General features: G+C 38.1%; 1 protein-coding gene and 1 long non-coding RNA gene across 5 annotated transcripts; both read right to left on the reverse strand.

Annotated features, from left to right (window-relative positions):
- Window positions 1-14: 14 nt before the first annotated feature.
- On the reverse strand, window positions 15-17,285 carry LOC139149608 (REST corepressor 3-like). 4 transcript variants are annotated; one of them, XM_070721442.1, is made up of 12 exons: window positions 17,142-17,285; window positions 14,271-14,327; window positions 9,428-9,511; window positions 8,705-8,919; window positions 7,033-7,160; window positions 6,553-6,610; window positions 6,272-6,375; window positions 4,832-5,042; window positions 4,275-4,410; window positions 2,532-2,710; window positions 1,819-1,976; window positions 15-946 (listed from the first exon to the last, which is right to left on the reverse strand). In XM_070721442.1, the coding sequence occupies exons 1-12, from the start codon at window positions 17,179-17,181 to the stop codon at window positions 763-765; spliced, it is 1,554 nt and encodes a 517-aa protein (XP_070577543.1). In that variant the 5' UTR covers window positions 17,182-17,285; the 3' UTR covers window positions 15-762. The 4 variants fall into 4 exon arrangements, with proteins under 4 accessions (XP_070577543.1, XP_070577541.1, XP_070577540.1 ...); XM_070721440.1 differs by having other exon boundaries at window positions 1,819-1,979; XM_070721439.1 differs by lacking the exon at window positions 17,142-17,285 and adding an exon at window positions 14,438-14,703 and having other exon boundaries at window positions 1,819-1,979.
- A 3,328-nt stretch (window positions 17,286-20,613) lies between these two features.
- On the reverse strand, window positions 20,614-22,727 carry LOC139149610 (uncharacterized). The gene is made up of 2 exons (XR_011556126.1): window positions 22,567-22,727; window positions 20,614-21,312 (listed from the first exon to the last, which is right to left on the reverse strand). It is a non-coding gene; the product is annotated as an uncharacterized lncRNA (long non-coding RNA).
- Window positions 22,728-22,941: the final 214 nt, after the last annotated feature.

Raw genomic sequence — 22,941 nt, forward strand, 5'->3', positions numbered from 1 at the left:
CAGGATACCATCCATCTTTTCCAATGATACAACTTTTGGATTTTATTCATACAAATATCACTGTCACTGAAAAGACTGGCCTGCATAAAGCAAACACTACTGCTAGGATCAAATTGGCGATATATCACTCACTGCAGTATTCACTTTCAAAACCCTCAGTTTTGACTTTTCTTTTTGTATGTGTTCCTTTTCTCGTAACATCCTTAAATTACAATTGACAAATTTAAATATATCATGTAAAATACCAACATCTCAAAATTATACATAAATAAATAGTACACATGGAAAAACAAAAAAATTCTAGCAAAGATTTTTTTGGTCCGGGGGGAAAGGGTAGGGGGTTGGGGAAGATGGTTGAAACTGAACAAACGCTGTGTTGAAGTACAAGAGATCAATAGAGTCTAATTTGTAACTACAAACGGAAGGGCAGTTTACGTTGTAGGAAAGAGAACCCAGATTTCACAAACTGCAAAATGTCCAAAGTAAGAATTGGATTGGATTAAGCTACAAGAAATTATTTGAGGTAGAATTAATTCATTGAACTGCATACTTTGGCCAGAAATCTGGGAGAAGCGAATCAAAATCATCTATACAATTCAAACTGCCGAATCATTCTCAATAACAATAAATATTCACATAGAAAAATTGGTCAAACTATTATTAATCTCTCTGAGCTCCAAAGAAAACTACATCAGCAAAATAATTTCAGTCTGCTCTTTGAAGCTCTCGTAACATTGCATGCTGTCTGTCTTTTGTTTGGTTTCACTGTGAGGTGTGCGGAGGGGTCTCTCTCTGGCTGCCGACGAGTTGTGGAGGGGGTATGGCGAGAGGGGCCATGATGGGTGGCCGACCACGGGACATGGTATTGACAGTGGAGGGAGCGGTGGTTGGTCGTATCAGCGGGGGAGGCTGTTGTATTGGAGTACTGCGAGGCACCTGCAAGAATCTGCAAGAAAAGTAGGCGTTCTTGTCAGTAATTGGGTTTTCATATGATCTTTAAGGCTTGATCACAAGCAAACAACATTGCCAAATGTCAACCCGGTACTATTTGAAAATCAGAAGGTGTAACAAGAGTGCTAGGTCATCACCACACTAACACAGAGATTAAACTAATTCAGATTTATGGTACTAGTAGATGATTTCATTCAGGTAATTCTAGACGAAATGTGGACGACAAACTAATGGGTACTTCATTTTTTGCTTCTTAGCAAGTTCAAGAGCAGCAGATAGAATATTAGCTCTACAAAGGCATTTCTATTGTGGTCCAACAAAAGGCAAATCAGTTTTAGATGGATTTAAAATTTCAATGTCAAATACACTTTTTAAAAATGTGAAGTTGATAAGTACATAAGTAGCTAAAGAATAACAGATGTATCATGTTGAAAATACAACTCTGTTACAGCCTTAGGAACTGTGGATGTATATTACTCATCTCATAAATTTGATTTAAATAATCTTGTATTTGCATCAAAACAGGAATTACGATCAAGTTTAAAATTCCTAGGGCCAATACCTTCAGGAGTTTGCGATTTTCGACCATCTTTTCACATTTACTTTGTTCATTTGTGTATCAGTCACTTATACAACTTTGATTTGAACAAACATACATCTAATTGCCACTTAGAACATCTCTACCAACTCATTAGAGTTTTTTAACAACAATTACCTCTTATAAAATGTGAACATTATTGAAATATCATGTGGAGACAGTTTCAATGGCTTTAACAATGGCATGCTGTCAATCAATACAGAGCCCTCCCTTTGTATGAGCTGAGTTAATTTGTCCTGAGCTTGATTCGTTTATCCACGGCCTCTTACCTAGTAGGTTGTTGTAAGGGTGGTGGGGGTCTCTGCACTGGTTGTGGCTGTGTTGTTGGACCCCGTAGCAATGGAGGCGGTACATTACTCTGTGAATTGACACCGATTGGTGGGGTTTGTGACGCTGGGATTGGTGAAGCATTACTCTGTCCATTGACCTGCTTGAAAAAAAAATAGTCACAAAGTTTGTGAACACAATGTTGACAATTTCTAGTGCTGAATGAATCACATGTTATGTATAGGTCAAAAAAATTAATTGAATTTAACAATATGACAAAACATAATACGTATATCACATTTCACATAAGCAGATTTTGATCGTGATTCTCTGATATTCATAAAGATGTTTTCTTCTTTTCAAAGAAACGACGAGTGGTGATTACTTTTTTTCCCCTGTCTGTATTTGACCACGACCAGTCTTTACAACATATCTTTTTTTTGAAATATCCCACTTTACCAACTGATTGAACAGTTTCTAGCGAGTCTGAAGCAACTTCTAAACAGTATGTCTGCTGTAAAAATGACAATGTGGATCATCATGGGATAGAGAAATGTCATTTAGTGTCAGTTTCAAAACAAAGAAAGTGATTACCATATTTAATTGTGAAAACCATACCTCAGTTCAATGACTGCAATGAACGGGAGGACAGTTTACCCACAGTAAAAACAGCCACTGAGAGAAAAAGAGGGAGAGCTGTTTCAGTTATACATACTTCATCATCACTGTTTCTGCTGTCTTTGGACACGCCATGCTCAGCTTCATATTCTTCTATCACTTGGTCCAGATTAAACCGTCTTCGGTAGTTGACAAAGAAACTGCGCACCTGTGGCACTGTTTTGTTTCCCACCACATCGGCTATTGCTTGGTAATTTCGGCCATATTTTCTTACAGCTGAAAAAAATAGGATAGAGGAGTATATCACTTAATGCTTGTATACTTCTCAGACTTGAGCACCGGTAAATCATTTCAGAATGACATTATCGTCTTTCACATTTATCGCACAAAGTTGATTGATTCATCAGACCTTCTTGGTGTTTCAGGAAATGCGCTTAATTGGTTCCGCTCATATCTTTCTATTAAACCGTAGCCAGTGTGTTGTTATCGATTTCACTAAATCAGGTGTCCGTCAAATTTATACCGGGGTTCCACAAGGGTCAGTTCTTGGCCCTATACCATTTAATGTATATACATCTCATTTGGGGAAATTAGTTGTAAGTCATGGTTGCCTGTATAGTTTTTATGCAGATGAGACATCATTATATATGTCTTTTAAGATCAATGAAGCTTCTGTGACAGCCAGCAATTTTGAACTTTGTATTTCACCAGTTAGGTCTTGGATGTCTGCAAATTTCCTTTGTTTGAATGATGATAAAACTGAATTTGTAACTTTCTCTGCATCTTCCAGTAATACTTCGGATGATAGAATACAGAGGATACAGGTCAGTGACACATTGATTCCTGCTCAAAGTCAGGCAAAAAGTCTTGGAGTTATCCTGGATTCTGGTCTTACGATGTACCCTCATGTCAACAATATCTGCTGCTTAGCTATTTTTCACTTACGACGTATTGCAAATATCTTTCTAGATCAGACACGGAAGAGTTGATTCACGCTTTTGTGACATCTCACATTGATTCATGTAATTCGCTTCTTAATGGTCTTCCGAAATACTCAGTTAATCGCATTCAATGTAGTCAGAATATAGCTGCTAGAATTGTAACTTGCTCAAGAGTCACTGAGCATATCATCCCGATTTTGTTTCAGATGCATTGGCTGCCTGTTTCTCAACGTATCGTTTTTAAGATTCTTTCTTCACCTATAAAGGTATCCAGTCACTGGGTCCAAATTATCTTACTAGAATGGTTAATTTGTACGTCCCAACCCGTAATCTAAGGTCCGCTGACCAATTTAAACTGTGTCAAAGCAGGTCGCGCACAAAGAAATATGGGGACCGTGCCTTCAGTATTACCGCCCCCTTTTTATCGAACAACCTTCCGATTGAGGTTTGTCGCTCCCAAAGCCTGCCAAGTTTTAAATCAAGTCTTAAAACACTTCTTTTTAATTCTGCTTTTAACTGAACTTATCCATTGTATTGATTTTTTTTTATTGTTTTGTTTTTAATTCTTGTAACCTTTTATAAAATTGATTGTATTTTACCCAGCGTCTCTGATCACACTATTTGTGTGGATTTAGTCGCTTTATAAATGAATAAATTGTTATTAAATTATTATTATTATTATCATATAATACAAGGATTGTTAATGGACAGTTGGTCAATTCATCAAGGTTGTGGTACGAAAGGTATAACTTTTCTAACATTTACAAACGCTAACAAATATACTGAGTATTTTTTTCCCCGTTTCTGCCCTGCTAATATCAAAACAGTCAACACTGAGTACTGCGACTGGCTGCATGTCATAGTTTTCTCACAAACTGTTCTGTATGTTCTTTGTTTACCTTGAACTGCGATCAATAATTCATCGTTTGTCCAACGAGCATTATTGCGCTGTCCATTCTCAGCCGACTTCAGGTCGTCCACACCGAGGTCAAACTTGTCTTTTTGTTGGCTTAAAATCTGTTTATTCAATTGCACCTGCGGAGAACGGAGGGAGCAGGGGTATATTTGGTTAAAATATATATTTACGAGATACTATGAGACTGTGTTAGTCACCAGGCACAGCCGCAATGAGAACATATCCTGGGAGAAATGTGACTATGAGACAGCCACAATAAATTAGAAAGACTTTGTAAATATGTATGAAATACACAACTCCTAAGGGCAATACCTCTATCATTGAGCCAGTGATTGTTCTAGCTTTCAACTTTTCTGAGCTGTTTTGAGTCAGCTCTTGAGTCAATGATATTGAGTCAGTTGTGAGTCAGTACAGCTCAGAGGAAACACTGAATTGAGATTTTAAACTAACTTTAACTAAAGTGCTCCCTTCCACAGTATGAGGAACATTAATTTTATTGATGACAAAGTCAAGCAGAGCATCATGTAACTAAACAGTCACCTTTTTTTTCAGAGACACCAGCTCCGTGTCTAGATGTTTGAGCAGCACATCGCCACCTTGGGACGAGACGTTAGTCACCGCTATCAAATCTTCCTTGTCCAAGTACATGCCCCTTGGTGGCTTGCGTTTACTTTTAACGGGGTTGTGCCGGTCGGGACGCGGGGTTTCGTTTTTCATGGGTCCAATGTTGGTCCTCATAACACCTGTACGTCTATTTACGAAAAAACAGAACAAAATATTTTTTCTGCCAAAAATGCTATCAGCAATAATTATTTCAGTTCTTGTAAACATTCTAGATTATATAAAGCTTGATTTTATTTACAGCAGGCATATAACAGCAGCAAGTTGGGAATTTTTCATCGCGGAGGTTAGCATATGATTGCAATTCTGTCAATGCTTGATATACAAAGTCCTCCAAATGTCGGACAGCTTCCTATATACTTGTGAGGGTAGTGCCAGCATTTGCTGCCATCTTGTATTAATCCAAAGTAAACCAATTGTTTGAATTATCAAGAATCAAACATTTTGAGGCAAGCAACTACTCATGTATGGTGTTTTGATAATATGACAGAGCACAATGCAAATGAGTGACATAAATTTCCTGCCCTATTTCAATAAAGGAATGAAACAATTCTCTATAAAACAATGAAGAAGCTATCTTGTACAAACAGTTTTTCACTTTTTGCCTCCATATCAGTGAAGTTTACGATGTATTTTAGAATGATTTGTATGTATGATGGACAACCACATAGACTGAAGTCACTTCTCTATTTCTATAGGAAAGCAGCAGGGTTGACTACAACAAACAGCAGTGTAATTTCCTGCAACAGCTGAGGAGTGTGTGAATGACTGGGATTGTGGTGAAATTGAGTCTCTAGTCTTAGATCTGCACCTTTTTTTCTCATGCTGCATTGATGTGAATCAACTCTTTCATCCTTGAGACAAATACGGGACAAGAGAATTGTTCAGCAGAATAAACAAAATCATCTCAACGGACTAAAGCTGAATTCTAGAGTGTAGCCTGGACTGCTTTCAAAGAAGCACAATAGCTATAAAGGAATCTTACAAATTCATATGCAACTGATATCATAGGATCAATATGAGTTTAGAGATCTGTACACAGATGTTACTTTTTAATAAACACTTTTCAGATATAAAATTAACTAACAGAAAACCCCTCTGGGCTGAAGTCAGAGTTACGGCTTTTGACACTGGTTCTGATAACCGCCTTCTAGACAATGTGTGCATTGTAACGAACACTCCAAGTTCTGATTTTTTACTTTTGTTTGTTTGTTTTTTTCTTCTGCTACCAGTGCAATGTTGAAATCAGACACAATTTGGCCATGGAATGCCATCATAAACAGGGTAGACACAAGTGATGTAAAGTTACATAACACACAACACAAAGAAACAGGCTGGGCTAGTTGTTGTTCCCCTTACCTCCAGTAGCTGTAACAGGCATTGCATAGAGATCCTTTTGGGGTGGAATGGATCTGACTTGACGGTGTCTGACAGTTGGAACACGTGTGCTTGTCTCGGTCTCCCTGTCAAGATTCCACACAATCGATCACTTATTTACAAACAGGTGATAACAATATGATCCAATATACTCCCATATTTACCAAAACTGTCATTTATTACATCCAAAAGTATGGAAATCCTTCACCTTGAATTTGATTTCAAATCAAATTTCAAGCATTACAGTAGGAAGATCAGCTTACCCTGTGTTCTGGGTCAAAGTCACTGTCAACGACATTTTCTTCATCCGAGGGGTCATCACTGCAATAAACCACACACATTTGCTGTTAAACAGTCGTTAAAGTAAATTACTCGGTGACATCCGATAGCTTCAACTGCTACTTCAAAGTGTCTGAATATTTACAATTTTTGTTGATGTTTGGAGTACATCGTTGAAAAGGGAAAGAGACCAGATAATGGGTTATCTTCACCCATGCAATCAGATAAAATAAATAGGTACGGTATATAATGATAAAAACATGCCCACTTGCAATTTATCACTGCAACGGGCATCTCTGTTAAGTTTAATGACATTGCAACTAGAACCTACATGGTTTGACCATTTCATTAGGAATTCTGATAATCTCTCTATAGTTTGGTCAACATGTCTACAAGTCCAAGGTTGACATATGCCTATCACACATCCGTGATCAAATCATGTGACACTTGTTGCTCATGCCTACCTGCCACTGTTTTCTTTCTGCCCGCCGGCCAGTTTACGAGCCTGTCTGTCCATTAGACTGGTTCTTGTCCGAGTTTTCTTCCAGGAATAGTAATACTTAACCAGGCAGCTGATGGACTTGTCCGGTAACTGCAGGAGGAATAAAAATGGATTCGTGAAATTTCCACATCTGACTTATGCCAAAAATCACTGATATACAAATATATTTTAATGAAATATATCGATTACACTGCAACGACATTTTGCAGAATTTTGAATCAGATACTATATGTTTACCAGACACTTCTGCACATTGAATATTTACAGTCTCATTAGTAGATAATAATTCATGGAAATATGAACGATTATTCAGTGATACACTGTAGCAAATACCATGTCTTTATCATATTGGAAGTAAAAAAAAAACCAGACGGTAGCTTTGGCGGTATGGGAGCCTTTGTGTGTGACGGACATACATCCGCACATACCCACAAATATACAGACACAGACGCCACTCAGACTCATCATATAAGCTCTTTTTGGTATTTATATATAAAACCAAATATGAGCTAAAAAGGAAAAGGGGAGGAAAATAAAAAAAAGGTTTGCAGAGATAAAGCTGAAAGATGATTATCTTCTGTACGATGAGGCGTTCAAAAGTTACTGACATGAATGCAAAAACAGTACTAGGTGTATCAAAGTCTGGGGTAAAATACACCATGGATGAAATATCATAAATTACAGACAAACTTCTGCATGGGAAAGTCACAGGTGTAAGGTTGGAGGTCACAATTAATACACACGCTTTTCATACTATTTCCCTGTGCACAGCTCCACATTCACCATGTATAATGGTGGTGTGGGGCTTGACCATGGTGATGCATGGGCAAAACTACTATATACAACAGTACATTTACATACATGGCACCTTGGGCAGAATTCAACTCTGCAGTACTATACATAGTGTTCACAGGTTCTCACCAGTCTGTTTGATTCAATAGTTAATACACCTAACTATAATTGACTTTTTCATTTTGAATCTGATAGTTTTGTTGACATCGCAGCCATGTTATTTTCAAGGGATAGTAATTCTGTCGGTACTACCAGTCAATAATATCCAAGCACTCTTTCAACTGGATGCCGCTGGATTTTTGTATAACATTTGCTCAAATATAATTTTGAGAAACCACGCAGTCTATCATATTACTGGATTTATACCTTATATATCTTGGAACTCCTTTAACACACAAAAAATCTTTCAGGTCAAGAAAAGCCCAATCAAAAGCCAATAATTTCACAGATTTTTCAAGACATGACATCACATACACAAGGTTGTTGATTTCCTCTTATCCTCCCACCAACCATGATTATTGAACTCTGATAAACTATGACCTGCTCTCCATTAAATTTTAAACAAAAAGACAGAGAAAAATTTTAAACTGCAGCACAAAAGTTAGTCATGAAGACCAGATATGTAAAATACTGTATTGATTTCATACTGAAACATTTGAGTAATAAAACCCAATCATTTGACACTGATACCCGATAAAGAAGCCTCCCAACCCCCACCATCTAATGCCAAGCAATGCATTAAACAGTCAACAAGTGTGAACTTGCATATAATCACCCATAACAGGCTTATTTCCACACAAGGTCACACTTGAGAGTGGCGGTGTGAGACAGGATTTCCTTACCATCTGTCTGATGCGATGGAAACTTTTGCCGTGAAAGCTGAAGGCCTGCTCAAAGAGCACTTTATCTTCCACTGTCCACTCGTCAGGGAAGGGTGTGAAGTTTGGTAAATCTGAGAGGGACTTCTCGATGTCGTGCCGGTGCCAGAACAGCATGCCCAGTGCCTGTTCTGTGTTGTACCCATGCTTCTCCTTGGCTACCTTGATGTACTCGTCCACTGCAAAGGAAGACAAATGCGACATGTGTAAAGGAGTGAACGTTGTTTATCAACATTTTACCAGTACTTGTAGAAAAAATGTTTTTAACTATATGCCGAGCCGAGCCTTTTGGGAGGAATGATACACACACAGAGTAACAGTGATGAAGTTGAACTGACATTTGTTGTATAATCAATCTGTTCTGTTGTTGATATGATGAGATGCACAGAGGAGAGGAAGTCGGAAACACACCAGTTTATTTCCTGTTACAGAGATAAATTTCAAATCACAACACCGTACTCAAAACTTGAAATCATGTTCATTCTCTCACTTCCATTTTGCAGTGTTGAGGTCCAGACTTGCCAGAGAAATCAATGGCAGTGTACAACAAACAATTTTTGAAAGTGAAGGGTTTAAAGATGGCCTTCGTAAAACTGCTTGTTTACTGACATTGCAAAATAGCTGTATAAATCTTTAATAACAGTTTGATGGACTTATACTACAATGTTACGTCGTATAAATGCTTACATTTTTCATCTGCAATCTCACCAGTAGGAGCCCAAACTAGAAGTGCTTCGGGTCTGCCTTCACCTCGGTGTCCGGGAGTCACATCTATGATAAGTAATCATGAAAAGTATGCTATTAAAACATTTCTCCTCTATCACATGCTCCCTTCTGACATAACAGAGACTGGGTGCAAATGCTACAGACCTTGACAATCTTTGGAGTGATGGCTTGGTTGTGTACGTCAGATGGTACCAACAATGGAAGAACTAAACATTTATTGCAAATGTTTGATATTTCTGGTAAACAATGATTGCCTTCAACAGTGATATTAGTCTTTTTAAAAGTCAGTTCGTTGTATGATATACAATGTTTAACTTCCTGGTATTTATTTTAAGTGTCAACAAGCGACCTAGCGGCCGATATAGCTCCGCTGTGTTTATGTAGAGAATAACTATTTTTTACACATGTTGATGAAGAAGGGTGGAAATCTTTGATAGCTCGATGCAGTGGCCAGAAAAAGTGGCTAAAATAAGCTGCAAAAATACGCAATTGAAGATTATCATACTTTGAATGTATCACATAGGATCATCCCTAAGAACAAGTCAACCAAAGCTATCTGATGAGTAGTTTTTGAGAATAAATTTTTTGACCAAAAATGGCAACAATTGCCCCCAAAAGTAAAATTGCAGATTTCATCATAATTTCAAAAGATCAAATTTAGTTCATCTATAGAAACCTGTATACCAAATTTCAAAGCTTGTTAGACAAGTACTTTTTGAGAAACACATTTTTTGACCAAAATAGGAAAAATTGCCCCAAAAATTCAAATTGCAGATTTCATCATTATTTCAATAAATATCATTTAGTTCATCTATGGAAACCTGTATACCAAATTTCAAAGCTATCAGATGAGTTTTGAATATACACATTTTTTGACCAAAAATGGCAAAAATTGCCCCAAAAATACAAAATTACAGATTTCATCAGAAATTCAATATATATTACTTAGCTCATCTGTAGAAACCTGTATACTAAATTTCAAAGCTATCAGACCAGTACTTTTTGAGAAACACATGTTTTGACCAAAAATGGCAAAAATTGCCCCAAAATTACAAAATTGCAGATTTCATCATAATTTCAATAATTATCATTTAGTTCATCTGTAGGAACCTGTACACCAAATTTCAAAGCTATCGGATGAGTAGTTTTGGAAATACACATTTTTTGACCAAAATGGTAAAATTGCCCCAAAATTACAAAATTGTAGATTTCATCATAATTTCAACAACTATCATTTAGTTAATCTGTAGGAACCTGTATACCAAATTTCAAAGCTATCGGATGAGTAGTTTTGGAAGTACACATTTTTTGACCAAAAATGGCAAAAATTGCCCCAAAAATACAAAATTACAGATTTCATCAGAAATTCAATATATATTACTTAGCTCATCTGTAGAAACCTGTATACTAAATTTCAAAGCTATCAGACCAGTACTTTTTGAGAAACACATGTTTTGACCAAAAATGGCAAAAATTGCCCCAAAATTACAAAATTGCAGATTTCATCATAATTTCAATAATTATCATTTAGTTCATCTGTAGGAACCTGTACACCAAATTTCAAAGCTATCGGATGAGTAGTTTTGGAATACACATTTTTTGACCAAAAATGGTAAAAATTGCCCCAAAATTACAAAATTGTAGATTTCATCATAATTTCAACAAATATCATTTAGTTAATCTGTAGGAACCTGTATACCAAATTTCAAAGCTATCAGATGAGTAGTTTTGGAAATACACATTTTTTGACCAAAAATGGCAAAATTGCCCCAAAAATACAAATTACAGATTTCATCAGAAATTCAATACATATTACTTAGTTCATCGATAGAAACCTGTATACCAAATTTCAAAACTATCAGACCAGTACTTTTTGAGAAATAATTTTTTGACCAAAAATGGCAAAAATTGCCTTAAAAAAGCAATTGCATATTTCTGCACAATTTGAACAAATCTGAAATAGATCATCCCTAGGGACCTATGTACCAATATCAAAGCTATCTGACTGGCAGTTTTGAAGAAGAAGATTTTTAAAGATTTTTTTACCAGAAATGACAAAAATTGCCTTAAAAATACAAATATGCAAATTTCGCCACGATTTGAACAAATCTGACTGAAGTCACCCTAAGCAAACTGCATATCAAATTTCAAAGCAATCGGACAAGCGGTTACAGAGAAGAAGATTTTTTTACCAAAAACACCAAAAAATGCCCCAAAAATACAAATATGCAAATTTCACCACGATTTGAACAAACTGAAGTGAGGTCACCTTAAGTGAACTGCATATAAAATTTCAAAGCAATTGGACTTGCGGTTTCAGAGGAGAAGGCAATTGTTGACGGACGACGACGGACGACGACGGACGACGACGACGACGACGGACGACGACGGAAAATCAACCTATTTGATAAGCTCCGCGTCGCTGACAGCGGAGCTAATAAAAGGTTACTCGAAAACCAGCAATAATGGATGAGACACACTATCATCAAAAAAGTATACAACAGACATTTAGTAAACACTTTTGGTAGTTTCCTAAAGTTAAAGGCATGTTACACAGGTAAGTGTATGGACTTACCCATTTTGGAACTTAAAATATTTGAAATGGCTGATGTAAACAGAGAAAACTGATTAGAAAATAACACTGAATCAAATTCAATGAAAGCAACTCTCATGGGACAGCAGCTATTATCTTTGACAAATTTTTTAAAAAATGTTGCTTTGTGAGGGAGACTGGAATTATGGTAAAAATTTACATAAGTGGATGATACACAAGATTAGTTGATTCGTAAGCAAACAGCATACACGTATGAAATTGCTGAACAAAGAAATCAAGATTCAGGATTTCTCTGGTCAGGGATTAAAGTGGACACACACACTTATGACCTGAATGTGTGTATGTGTGTAATTTCAAAAGCCATACCATAAGAGTTTGAACACGCCCACGACAAAAAAAAGTACAGGGTACAAAGATTAGCAGGTGGGCAAAATCACTAAGACAAAAGGTCAAACATATCAGCATCCGTCTGTTTCACTTCTTCCAGTGAAAAAAATATACTTTCACAAGCTTTAGCAATTAAAAAATTTAACCATAACATAAATGTAAATAAATAGCGAAACACGTCCTAAAAAGTTAAATTTCAAAAGGCAGGGCCATAGCAAAATCCCAGAAGTGTCTCACACCCTGAAACAGGTGGGCTGTAAACACATCACCTTTATTACACAACTGTGTCAAAGAATGTGAAACGGGAAGTGTTTCACGTTTAATTTAACGCTTTTTTCACGGTGGAACAGAACATTCTCGTGACACGTTTTCTCTACACTGAACATGATAAAAGTTTAATAGAGCATTTGTTCTAACATGATTATTAAAGTTTGGTAAAATATTTGTTCTTTAAACGTATATCATTTTTAATCCGAGGGTTTAAAAGGTGGGACTAAAATCAATTAGGTTTGGAAAAAGTGGAGTTATTTGCTCTCACAGAACTCTCGGTGATCTTTGAAAATTCAGCAGGCTATTCAGGTTTCTAATCCTATGTAATCCAGGTAAGCGATTCCAAATTGCCTCTCTGACTTATAAAAAAGGACAGAGGCTTCAGTTACACAAAGCCCCTTTTGTTGGAGAAATATGAAGGTCAAACTACGTTACTTGGTGTTTTAGCGAAGAGTCATTCAGTGCGTGATCAAAATGGGTCCCTACTGATCAGTGAACAGAACTTTAAAATGCTTACTAAAAAGTCATTCTGAGGAGGTAACTTCAACAATAGAGTTAAAATCAAATTGCAATTTGCATTATGATTTCTCTATGCTTCAGTTATAGAAAACGCATTTACCTACATACTACACAAAAAATTCAGGTAGGAAAATTGTACTATCATAGTCTTCTTGTGGGAAATCTGTCGAACAGATGGTATAAAAAGATTTAAAACAATCGGCAAAAACCACAAACAATTGAAAGTAAGGGGTAATGCTGTGTGTTGTGTTGTTGGTTGTCCCTGCGGCGCTTTTCAATGATCTCAGCTGCCCTGAATAAACTGTCTGTGCGTCCTTGACCCGCCGCTTGTGGCCTTGTTCAATGACATCTTTGCATAGTAAATAAACCTTGTATGATACTTTGATTATTGGACTGAAAGTGTTAAAATGACGTGCACATTCAATGTTTTTTTCCCCCTAAATTGCCTCGATTTTCATGCACAATCGAACAATTGAAATAAAATTTTAAAAAATTAAATAACAATACATGATATTTGCTTTAGGAAAAATCAACAAGTTTTTTTTTTCAAATATTCCGTTCAGCCCTAAACTCATAAATATTAAAAACAGCACGGCAGTAATGTTATTTTATATTCATATCACATGGACGCACCATTGTTCAAGGTTATATAAAAAGCAATTGTATTTGGTTTTTTCAACACCAGTCCTAAAAATTGAGTATGACCAGATTAGAGGCACCTTGAAAGACGTAAAAACATTATTCATCTGTTAAACATTGTTAGGACAAAACGGTATCCTTTTTTTTCAAGAACCCTCACTGGATCATATGCAAATTAATATGTTAATGTTGTGCTAAGATGCCACACATTTTTCAGGTAAAACAAGCCTTCCAAAAATGTTAGTTTGGAAACATTGACCACGTTTAAATATGTTCCTATGGTGACACGAATATCCCCCGATGGCTTAAGACAAACCTGTGGCCTGATAGCAGATGGCCTTTGTTCCCGAAAAAAATCCATAAAATTTATGCAGATCTTTTCGAGGTCAGTAGAAGAATAAAGGCAACCGTAGGACACAAAGAAATTAATAGTACCGTTAATTACTTCTGGAACACATGCTTGATATTCTTCACCAACTCGCATTCCCGGTTCTGAAAAAAGAAAAAATCAATGTGTGAGTCCATAAATTGAAATGGGTCATCCAACATGACTTTTTTGTGGAACAGAGAAGTCTATCCTACAACACCAGAACTCAGTTTACCGTGTTCGTCATCCGAGCTGCTGCTGGCGCTATCATCTGACATGTGTCCATTTGAAGCTCCCCCTATATGCGACCCGTTGTTTCGGGTACTGATCTCAGAGTCGCCGTTTCTATCTGCCATAACCATTTGTATCACTATGCTTGGCCCGTGGGCTCAAATCATAAAATTAAGAATTATTTAAGTCGCCGCGAGTACATAAAGTGGGATCGATGTAAGTCACCGTACTATTCATCAACCTAGGCTTTGCCACAGATACATTGGTAGTACCGGTGATATTAGTCCGCAACAAATTTGGCAAGAGGAAAAAAGACCATATCAAATCGGGACATTTTGCGGTAAAATTTCAGAGTTTGATGGTGCAGAATGTTTCGGAACAATTTAAGGTGATATATCTTGGTACGCGATGGTCTGGACCACACTTATAATGTAGTACTACTTTCTTTAGCGTTTGTATATTATTTCAAGATTCTGCGTAAAACGGTGCATCATTTGCAGTGCCGACCGAAAAATTTTGCACGTAAACACTTTGGGGGCTCCATTTCGAATATTTTTTGAAAATCACAACTGGTTTATACCTACTAACGGGAAATAACAGCACGCAAAGTCGAAATTTGGTTTCATAGGTCCGCAAAAGCGAACGGAAAACACACCCTTTCTGGTGATCGGGGCTATGGTGGCCCTCTTAAGCCACCGTAGAAAACAGATCATCTACATGTCTATTCTGGTTGAGTGTACTGTACTGTACTTTTGGATATGTATTTAGGCCTATTACCTTAAACTAAATGCATGGTACGTTCTTCAACTTCGTAGTGGTATCACAGAAACATATTTTTTTTGTCAATAAGAATTTTAGTGATAAATTAACAGTTGGATATATATGATTGTTTTGAAATGGTAAAACAAACATTATTTGCATACACCTGGTGCATTGCTTTGCGACTCGGGACAGCGATAACAAAGGTTCTCGCATAATGTGTAAAATTCCACGGTCATAAAACGCCTCGCTCGGCACCGTCGCAAAATAAACATTCATTAAAACCAAACAGGAACACCACCATTACGGTACGTTGTATTTTCTTCACGTTCAACAACACAGAGGTGGCCTTGTACGGCAAAGTTACGGACACGACAGCACACAGAATCAACACGAACTTGCACTGAATTTGCATTTGTAAAAGAGATGTTCGGCCGTATGGGCTCCCCACAAACACCTGCGTTCTCGCTAAAAAATGCGCGCTCGCACGATTGCACGCCTACGCGCAAAGCACGCCCGGTTTCTTCAGATACGACTTGGTACTTTGAATGTGAAACTAATTAAAATTAGGAATTTAATCAAAATGCTCGTGCAGGCTGTGAGTTACCAAATGGTAGCCTACAAGAAAAGTTTGTTCGTGTCGACATTTGTCGTTCCCATGAACATGTCTTCATGAGAAATGAGGGTAGGCGTAAAAATGCTCGTATCCGGCGGTGTTTAAGTCATCGTAATGTTTAGTCACACAATGCTATCGACACAGACGATCCCTGTGAGTCAGTAATTGGCAGCAAGACTTAGGCCTATTAGGGATAAAAACTTACTTTCTCGAAAAAAACTAATTTCGATTTATTTTTAACTGTCTTTTCCCTCTCGTTCATCACTTTCCCTAACTCAATGTAACGATATTCACCTTTTACTGAAAGGTTTAAGGTGAACACCAGGCCGGCCTTATCTTTAACATTGAAGGTCACGGAAACAGCTCAGAAATGCTTATTTGCATAAACAAGATTTGGCATGAAACAAAAGAAAGTGTCCGACGTTTGCCCCAAAATATGCAATTGCAAATGACAATGGCTTCACAGATTAAAAAGAAGTTAGGATGAAAATGCAGCTGGCCTTAGCATAGAACGTAAATAACAATAGGTAGAGTGGATTTTCGGCGGGGTTCTATGTTGTTGGTAGTCTACATCGGCAATTTATTAAAGTGAAATTGTACCTATTAGAGTAATGTTGCTTTCACTATGGAGAAAACCAACCAATTAAGCACGGTGTTATATGTTACCGGAATGCGAAAAAAGAGAGTCTTGTTTATACGTGCGAGCCATCTGTATCTCCTCTGTTGAACAAAGGTATTCGGACTTCCGCCCAAAGGCTGAGAGGGCTGTTCTGTGAAATAGCTTTCTTTCCAGAAGAGTGTCACCCTTTAAAAAAATAATGCTAACTAACACGAGGGGGTAAAATCTCTCTAAAAGTGTATGCAAGTAAAACAAGACAGTAGGAGGAGACCCGCTAGATCTTGGTCGGGCCGCCGACTGCGTTGTTTGTTCTCTGGAAACAGAATACAGGACTTCTTTCATCAAATCTTAGAGACTTATATAAGAGAATGCGCTGGTAACGCACCGGTAGACAGTCACGAAAAGCCGAGGCTGCAGCGTACATAAGCTGCACACATGACCTTAAATTAATAAAAGAGTACGGCGGGATTTGTTACGGCACGCCAAATCCCGACCACTGAGCATAGACAGTCGAGTTACGAACGGAAGACCAGCAAAAGTGGCATTGAGACGGATCAGCGAAATCCTCATGGTCACCCATAGAAGATACATTGTCTTGATGTGAGGGAGGAAGACACACGGCACCAGACAGAGACGAGTGTGGGACTTCACTTGTTAACCTAAATAACACCTAATGGTGTAAATTTAACATCGAACACATCGTACAAATCTCACCTTCTTCCTCGTCTCCGTTAATTCCGTTTACGTCCGGCATGGTGTCACTGAGTGCGATTGACCGAGTATACCGGTCAGCAAGTCACGTGTGAAGGCTGAATTTCAATGGTACACGAGCTAGGGGTCATTCATAGCAATCCTCACTGCATTTTAATACATGTATATTGTTTGCATTTTTAACTGGCTTGAAGAGCGCCCTCTACGAAAGATAAGACACATACTGAGTTCCCTATAAAAGTCGAAGGAGCCTGAACGTGATTCACAGGTAAAGGTGAACGCAAAGATCACATGATTATGAAGTTAAGTATTTGTTTAAACTTTTTTTGCGTTCACCATTAATTTATTTATTTATTTTACAACAAAAATTACCGAAAACTTACTGAGCAATATATCTATTAGTACTTGTTCGTAACACTTACATGACACCACGAAAAGTGAAAAAATGTTAGGAATTAACTACATTCAAAAATATTGTCACTTTTTCATTATTGTATATTTGAAAACTACTTCTCCCGACGTTAAATTTTGAGATACATAGAACAGAACTGTATGTGGGTCATGTTAATTACGTTATGACAACTTCACTGGTAGCTGCCTAAATTGAAGCAATGAGCTTATCATTGTCTATCAGGATGAAGAGTTGTAAAATCTTCTTCCGGTGACTTTCAAAGACGAAAACAAGTTACTGACCAAATAATTCAAGAAATCGGTGAAAATATCTCGACTATAGGAACGAGTGTAACGTTCGGGACTGTCTTCAATACTTGCCCGATACGACAGCCATCGAATCCCAATTACTGTGTTCATTTACATTTGTTTGGAACAATATCAGTATGATTAAAAAACAACAACAAAAACAACAAATTAGTTCTCTTCACGACAACAAGAACGCCAACCAGGTTACTAAGCTCCTGTAATTTGACTTCCAAATGTTATAGGTTTTTGTTATTTACTGTTTCATAACATGGACCTGGCTGACGTCTGTCTGCTATACGCATGAAAGCACTTTGGAGGGTTCAATAGCAAGTATTAGATTCCCATGTAAATGCAACATAGATCCCTGTTTATAAAATGGCCAAGGAGATTTTGAGCGTCATGAAACCATCAATTACAGGCTGAAACACTTCTGTCTGACATACGCATTTATTGAACGATGTTTGTCAAATTAAGGATTAGTTCCCCATTATGAGCGCATCATGAATTCCTGTTTCTGAAGTTGTTCCTGTTCTGAAAGCGACAAGTGAATCCCGAATTTTTAAAAAATATCATTTATATGCTAAAAAACAAAAAGGAATATAGTTGGGAGCGTTTGCAGCACTCATAAACAACCGTGTATAAACGGTACTCCCATTTTCTTAGTTTTTTCTGTCTCTTGATTGCCGTTACTTACACTGACGATGGATTTGACAAAATTGACAACACAGTCAGCTGTATTGCATTCAAGATTTAGACCACTTTTAATACTTACAATACTGGTGTAAAGCTTTCAATAACTTCAATACTAAAAACAGCGACCGAAAGTCGCCCGTACTGGCGAAGGCTATAGGCACGGAGGTGTCAGAGGGACCTAAGACCTACATTGAACCACAGTTCCTCATTCTCATCGCGTCGCAATTTTATTGAGTTGATGGAAATTCTCCGGCCTTGCATGAGACTATAGTTGACGTCACTCCGCTACAAAAGAACATTAACCCTTTCACCACCATGGTTTGGCCCAGACCTATTGTTATTAATGGTGATTGTGGACCTGTTTACAGGCAATTGGGGTGAACAGGTTAAAATGGTAGGGCTATAAAATTTTAACAAAATCAACGGCATTTCCCGGGAAAGTCTTTTGAATTCGAATCGCAAGGGATTTTTCATGAAAACTATTTTACATGTAATAGAATGGTAACTGGCGCTCATTCAATCTTTGAAAAGCAAAGCAGTAAAATAGAATGGTGCGTAAAATGATTGCTCCGACTGCATCTTTTGGCCGTTTCCGACAGGTAATACGTCAGTCTTTTGGCAAGGTATCATTTACGGTCTGAAGAGCCATGCATCATTTTTGCCACGAGCGAATCTAGTGGTAGTGGCTATTTTGAAAATACAGATGTAAGAATTTCACACCCGTATCACATATTTCAACAAAACTGATTATATGGTGTTTACTTTCCAACCCTTGTGACCATGTGACTCAACAACCTGTTGGTCCATCGCCACCATAAACACTTAGCGTCAGCTGAGCCATTGCAGTGATGCCTCTATACACCAAGATCAAACACTGAATTTTAATCGTATTTAGCCAGACAATATACCTACTGTAACAGTACATTCCATTTCTCTCAGCACTAATATTCATTTGCCAAGTCTATCAATGTGTATTCGATAAACTGATGTTCTTGAGCTCCCCGGCCCAAAGTCATCTTTACCAGTCTGAAAAAAATTCTCAGATTTTAAGAAAACACTATTATAAAATCCGTCCGGGCATCGTCTTTCTCTGTATATTTGATGCCTCTATATTTAGGCGTGCACCTATGGAGAAGGGTGCAGGTGATGGGTTGCAGCTGCCAACTTAAAATTTTTGTTTTTCTTGTCACGGTGTAAAAAACCGCATATTTTCACTCTTTGAAGGGGGTATTGTAAGTGGGCCCTGTTTTTCGCAGGGTTCATGTATCCCTGGCAATTCAAGTTGGTTAAAACTATATAAACCATTACATGTCCAACATCATGTTCTTTACCAGACTTAATTATTTGAAAAAGCTATGACGTACAATAAACATGACCTTAACAGGCTTATTTTGCTGGGATATGCAGGAACACAGCCAATTCTATTGGCTAGACACATGTGACGCTGTCAGAGTGATATCCCGGGTAGTTTGGTATCTATGCGGACTTTGAGTGACGTGACCTACATGGCAGTTAATGAAAGAGCAACTTTATGCTGAATCAGGGTATTAAGTTGATTAATTCAACCCAACCTGACGCAACAAGTCATGTGATTGTGTGACCCTTTCCCGGTCAAGTCTTTAAAAAATCAATACGACGACTAAGATCCAAGGAAGATCATAGTGACACACCACTGTGGCACATGATCATTATCAGGTCAGATGGGTCAAAAACCCTATGCTTAATCATATCTATGTATATTTTTAGGGGCCTTGAAATGGTCAACTCTGCTACCATAAATCGTGCGGGGGATGTTTTGCTTTGCTGATTTTTAACTTGACCTGACAGCCTCAGATAAGCCTGGCGACAAAAGGGCTGACCTTCACACAGGTTCATGTCCCCAGATAGCTTTTATAGCAATACTGAATAGAAATTTGCTAGGACATTACTTAGTACTGAATATGCCCCACAGACAACACAAATCAGTGCTCTAATTTCATGTCATTCATTTTGAAACAAAAAACACAACGTCACTGATCTATGCAAACCTTAAAGACAGTAATCTTGTCCTTTAACAACACAATTACACGCACAAATGAATGACTTCGTTGAAATATTTTATTTTCGCTGGACAAAAATCACGTACACGTTGACCTGTTCATCGCAAAAAAATTGCAGAACTTTGATTATTATGTCTCTGTTAACTTAAATACAAAATATTTGTGGTTGTTGCACTGGAAAAAGAGTTCACACTATTCTTCTGAGTCCCATAGATGATTTCTTGACATTGGTCCAGTTATCCTACATGACCCAAAGTCCTGTCTGAGATCACTCACTTCCTCGTCAGTGTCTTCTGATGAGCTGTCGTCACTGGCAAACCTGTCCAAGACTGTCCTTAAATCAGGCATATCAGGAGTCCTGATACTCTGAGTTGCAGCGGCAGTGGTCCAGAGACCGTGTGCAATCCCACAATTGCTGGATTCACGTGTCCTCTCACAGGAACGATTAAAGACTATTCTATGCACTCTCTGGAGGGGCGCAGAATCATTGATTATTGGAATATCGTCCCACATGAACACAGACTGCTCTGGACTCTGATCGCAAACATGGCCTGCATTGTGGTCGGTGTCCTCGATCCTGCATATTGATGACAAAGGGTTCCGGTGGCAGTTTTCGACTCTCGTGTCGCTCACAGCTTCTCTGCCAGAGTCGGTATCACAGATTTTCATGTTGGCGCACAAAATAACACACTTCTAGCGACAGTCAAAGATGTTTTCACCTTGGCTATCCAAACAGCTTGTGCCTGCAAAAATAAGAAAGCAGAATCTTAATGTTAACTTATTTCAATAAACAGTGAATTGCTGAGGATCAAGAATATTGAGAAACAGCGTGAAATAATGTACTTTTGGCGAGTATTCACATATAACTATCGTATCTTATCTTTGGGTACAATACTATTACATGTATATCCCATTGTAACCAAGTCATTTGTATCGTCAACGCCATATACTTCATGCAGGTATATACTAGTAGTTATTGACAGTTTAAACCTTTCACTATTGTGGTGGTTTAGCCCAACCCCATTGTGATCAATGGTGAGTGAGAACGTGTTCACAGGGCACCGAGGTGAAGTTTCATTAAATTTACCTGTTGATATTTCTCTCATATTTCGAAAAAAATAATCACAGTCCCTCCATGGAGACTGTGGTTGAATGTGTGACTTCTACCTAGCCACCTACTAGTATATTATCTGGCGAGCGCCTGGGCTAACAGAAAGAAATGGCTGTTCTGCCTTTTTTTTGACGATGATGAGGCTCAATTGGGAGGGGGGGAGCAATTCGCAAAACATTATACATCATGCGATCCCCGGGATGCGATCACATCGCTGTATAATTTTGCACATTGAAAAGGTCTCTGGTGTCACTTCAACGGTGCCAAACGACTTTGCCAATGCGGTGTATGAATGGATGGCCTAAAATCATGGAGACGGGAGGCTGGGTCATTTGCGAAGACAGTTCGCGGCCCATTAGACATAGACGAAGCACGCAGCAAAGTGTTACACCCAAAATATTAGGAACTTTTTCAATTTCAGTCCAACGCATATCCGTACAGCTATAGGCGTATGAAAACACTTCGTGTGTATCGCTGATACGACGTATTACCGTCGCCAATTTTTTCACAGGCATGATACAGACACACGAACTTGCTTGTGGATATCGCACCTACCCCTACCTCTATCGGCCGGTTTTTCGCTCAAGTTTTGGTAAGCTCAAGTTTCTATGGCAACAGTATATTCATTCAGAGGAAAAGATGCGGATCGATGTTGACTAGGCCAATTTAACACAGTGTGGTTCATATCAATACAAGGTAGCTGGAGTTGAACATTTCCGATCGGTCACCGGACCGAATCATCGAGAATGAGGATCGGGAGTCGGGAACTTCCTGCGCGTACCTGTCCAATATATACAGCGCTACAGTCGTACGTGGGAATCAATCTCGGAACTGGTGATAGCTAGTTGATAACAGAAGGTGTCATATCTTACTAAATAAGGCCTACCTTGTGCAATTGACGGGAGAGTCGATGACTGCACACCTCCACTGTACAGAACCAGAGACAGAGAGAACCACCGTTGATCCTGCCGGCAACATGGAAATTTCCACGACGGGTTGATTACCCTACATCGTGCCATTTGTTCGTATCCTGAGCTGATCGAGGATTTAGCCAATGAACGCCCCTGGTTTGCAAATACGCGTTGGTGTGAACTTTGAACTTTGCTGCACCGTCTTACTGATTTTGAACAGAGAGTGTGGAAAGATACACCCATTAAACTCCATAAACTTAATATTATCCTATACTTAAGTGGCTGTATTTACTATGTAAGTTTAAAATAGCTTTGAATAAGTATAAATATCAAACTGAAAGCTTATTAGA

Source organism: Ptychodera flava, chromosome 14 (genome assembly GCF_041260155.1).
Source record: "Ptychodera flava strain L36383 chromosome 14, AS_Pfla_20210202, whole genome shotgun sequence".
Taxonomy (NCBI): domain Eukaryota; kingdom Metazoa; phylum Hemichordata; class Enteropneusta; family Ptychoderidae; genus Ptychodera; species Ptychodera flava.

What these genes read in the sequence shown, in the direction of transcription:
- LOC139149608 (XM_070721439.1), bottom strand. Translation starts at nt 14,564, where the DNA reads ATGGTTATGGCAGATAGAAACGGCGACTCTGAGATCAGTACCCGAAAC. An exon ending in TGAGATTGCAGATGAAAAAT is followed by an intron (nt 8,920 to 9,427) that starts GTAAGCATTTAT and finishes CTTCCTTTGCAG; the next exon opens with TGGACGAGTACATCAAGGTA. An exon ending in GCAGAAACAGTGATGATGAA is followed by an intron (nt 1,980 to 2,531) that starts GTATGTATAACT and finishes TTTTTTTTCAAG; the next exon opens with CAGGTCAATGGACAGAGTAA.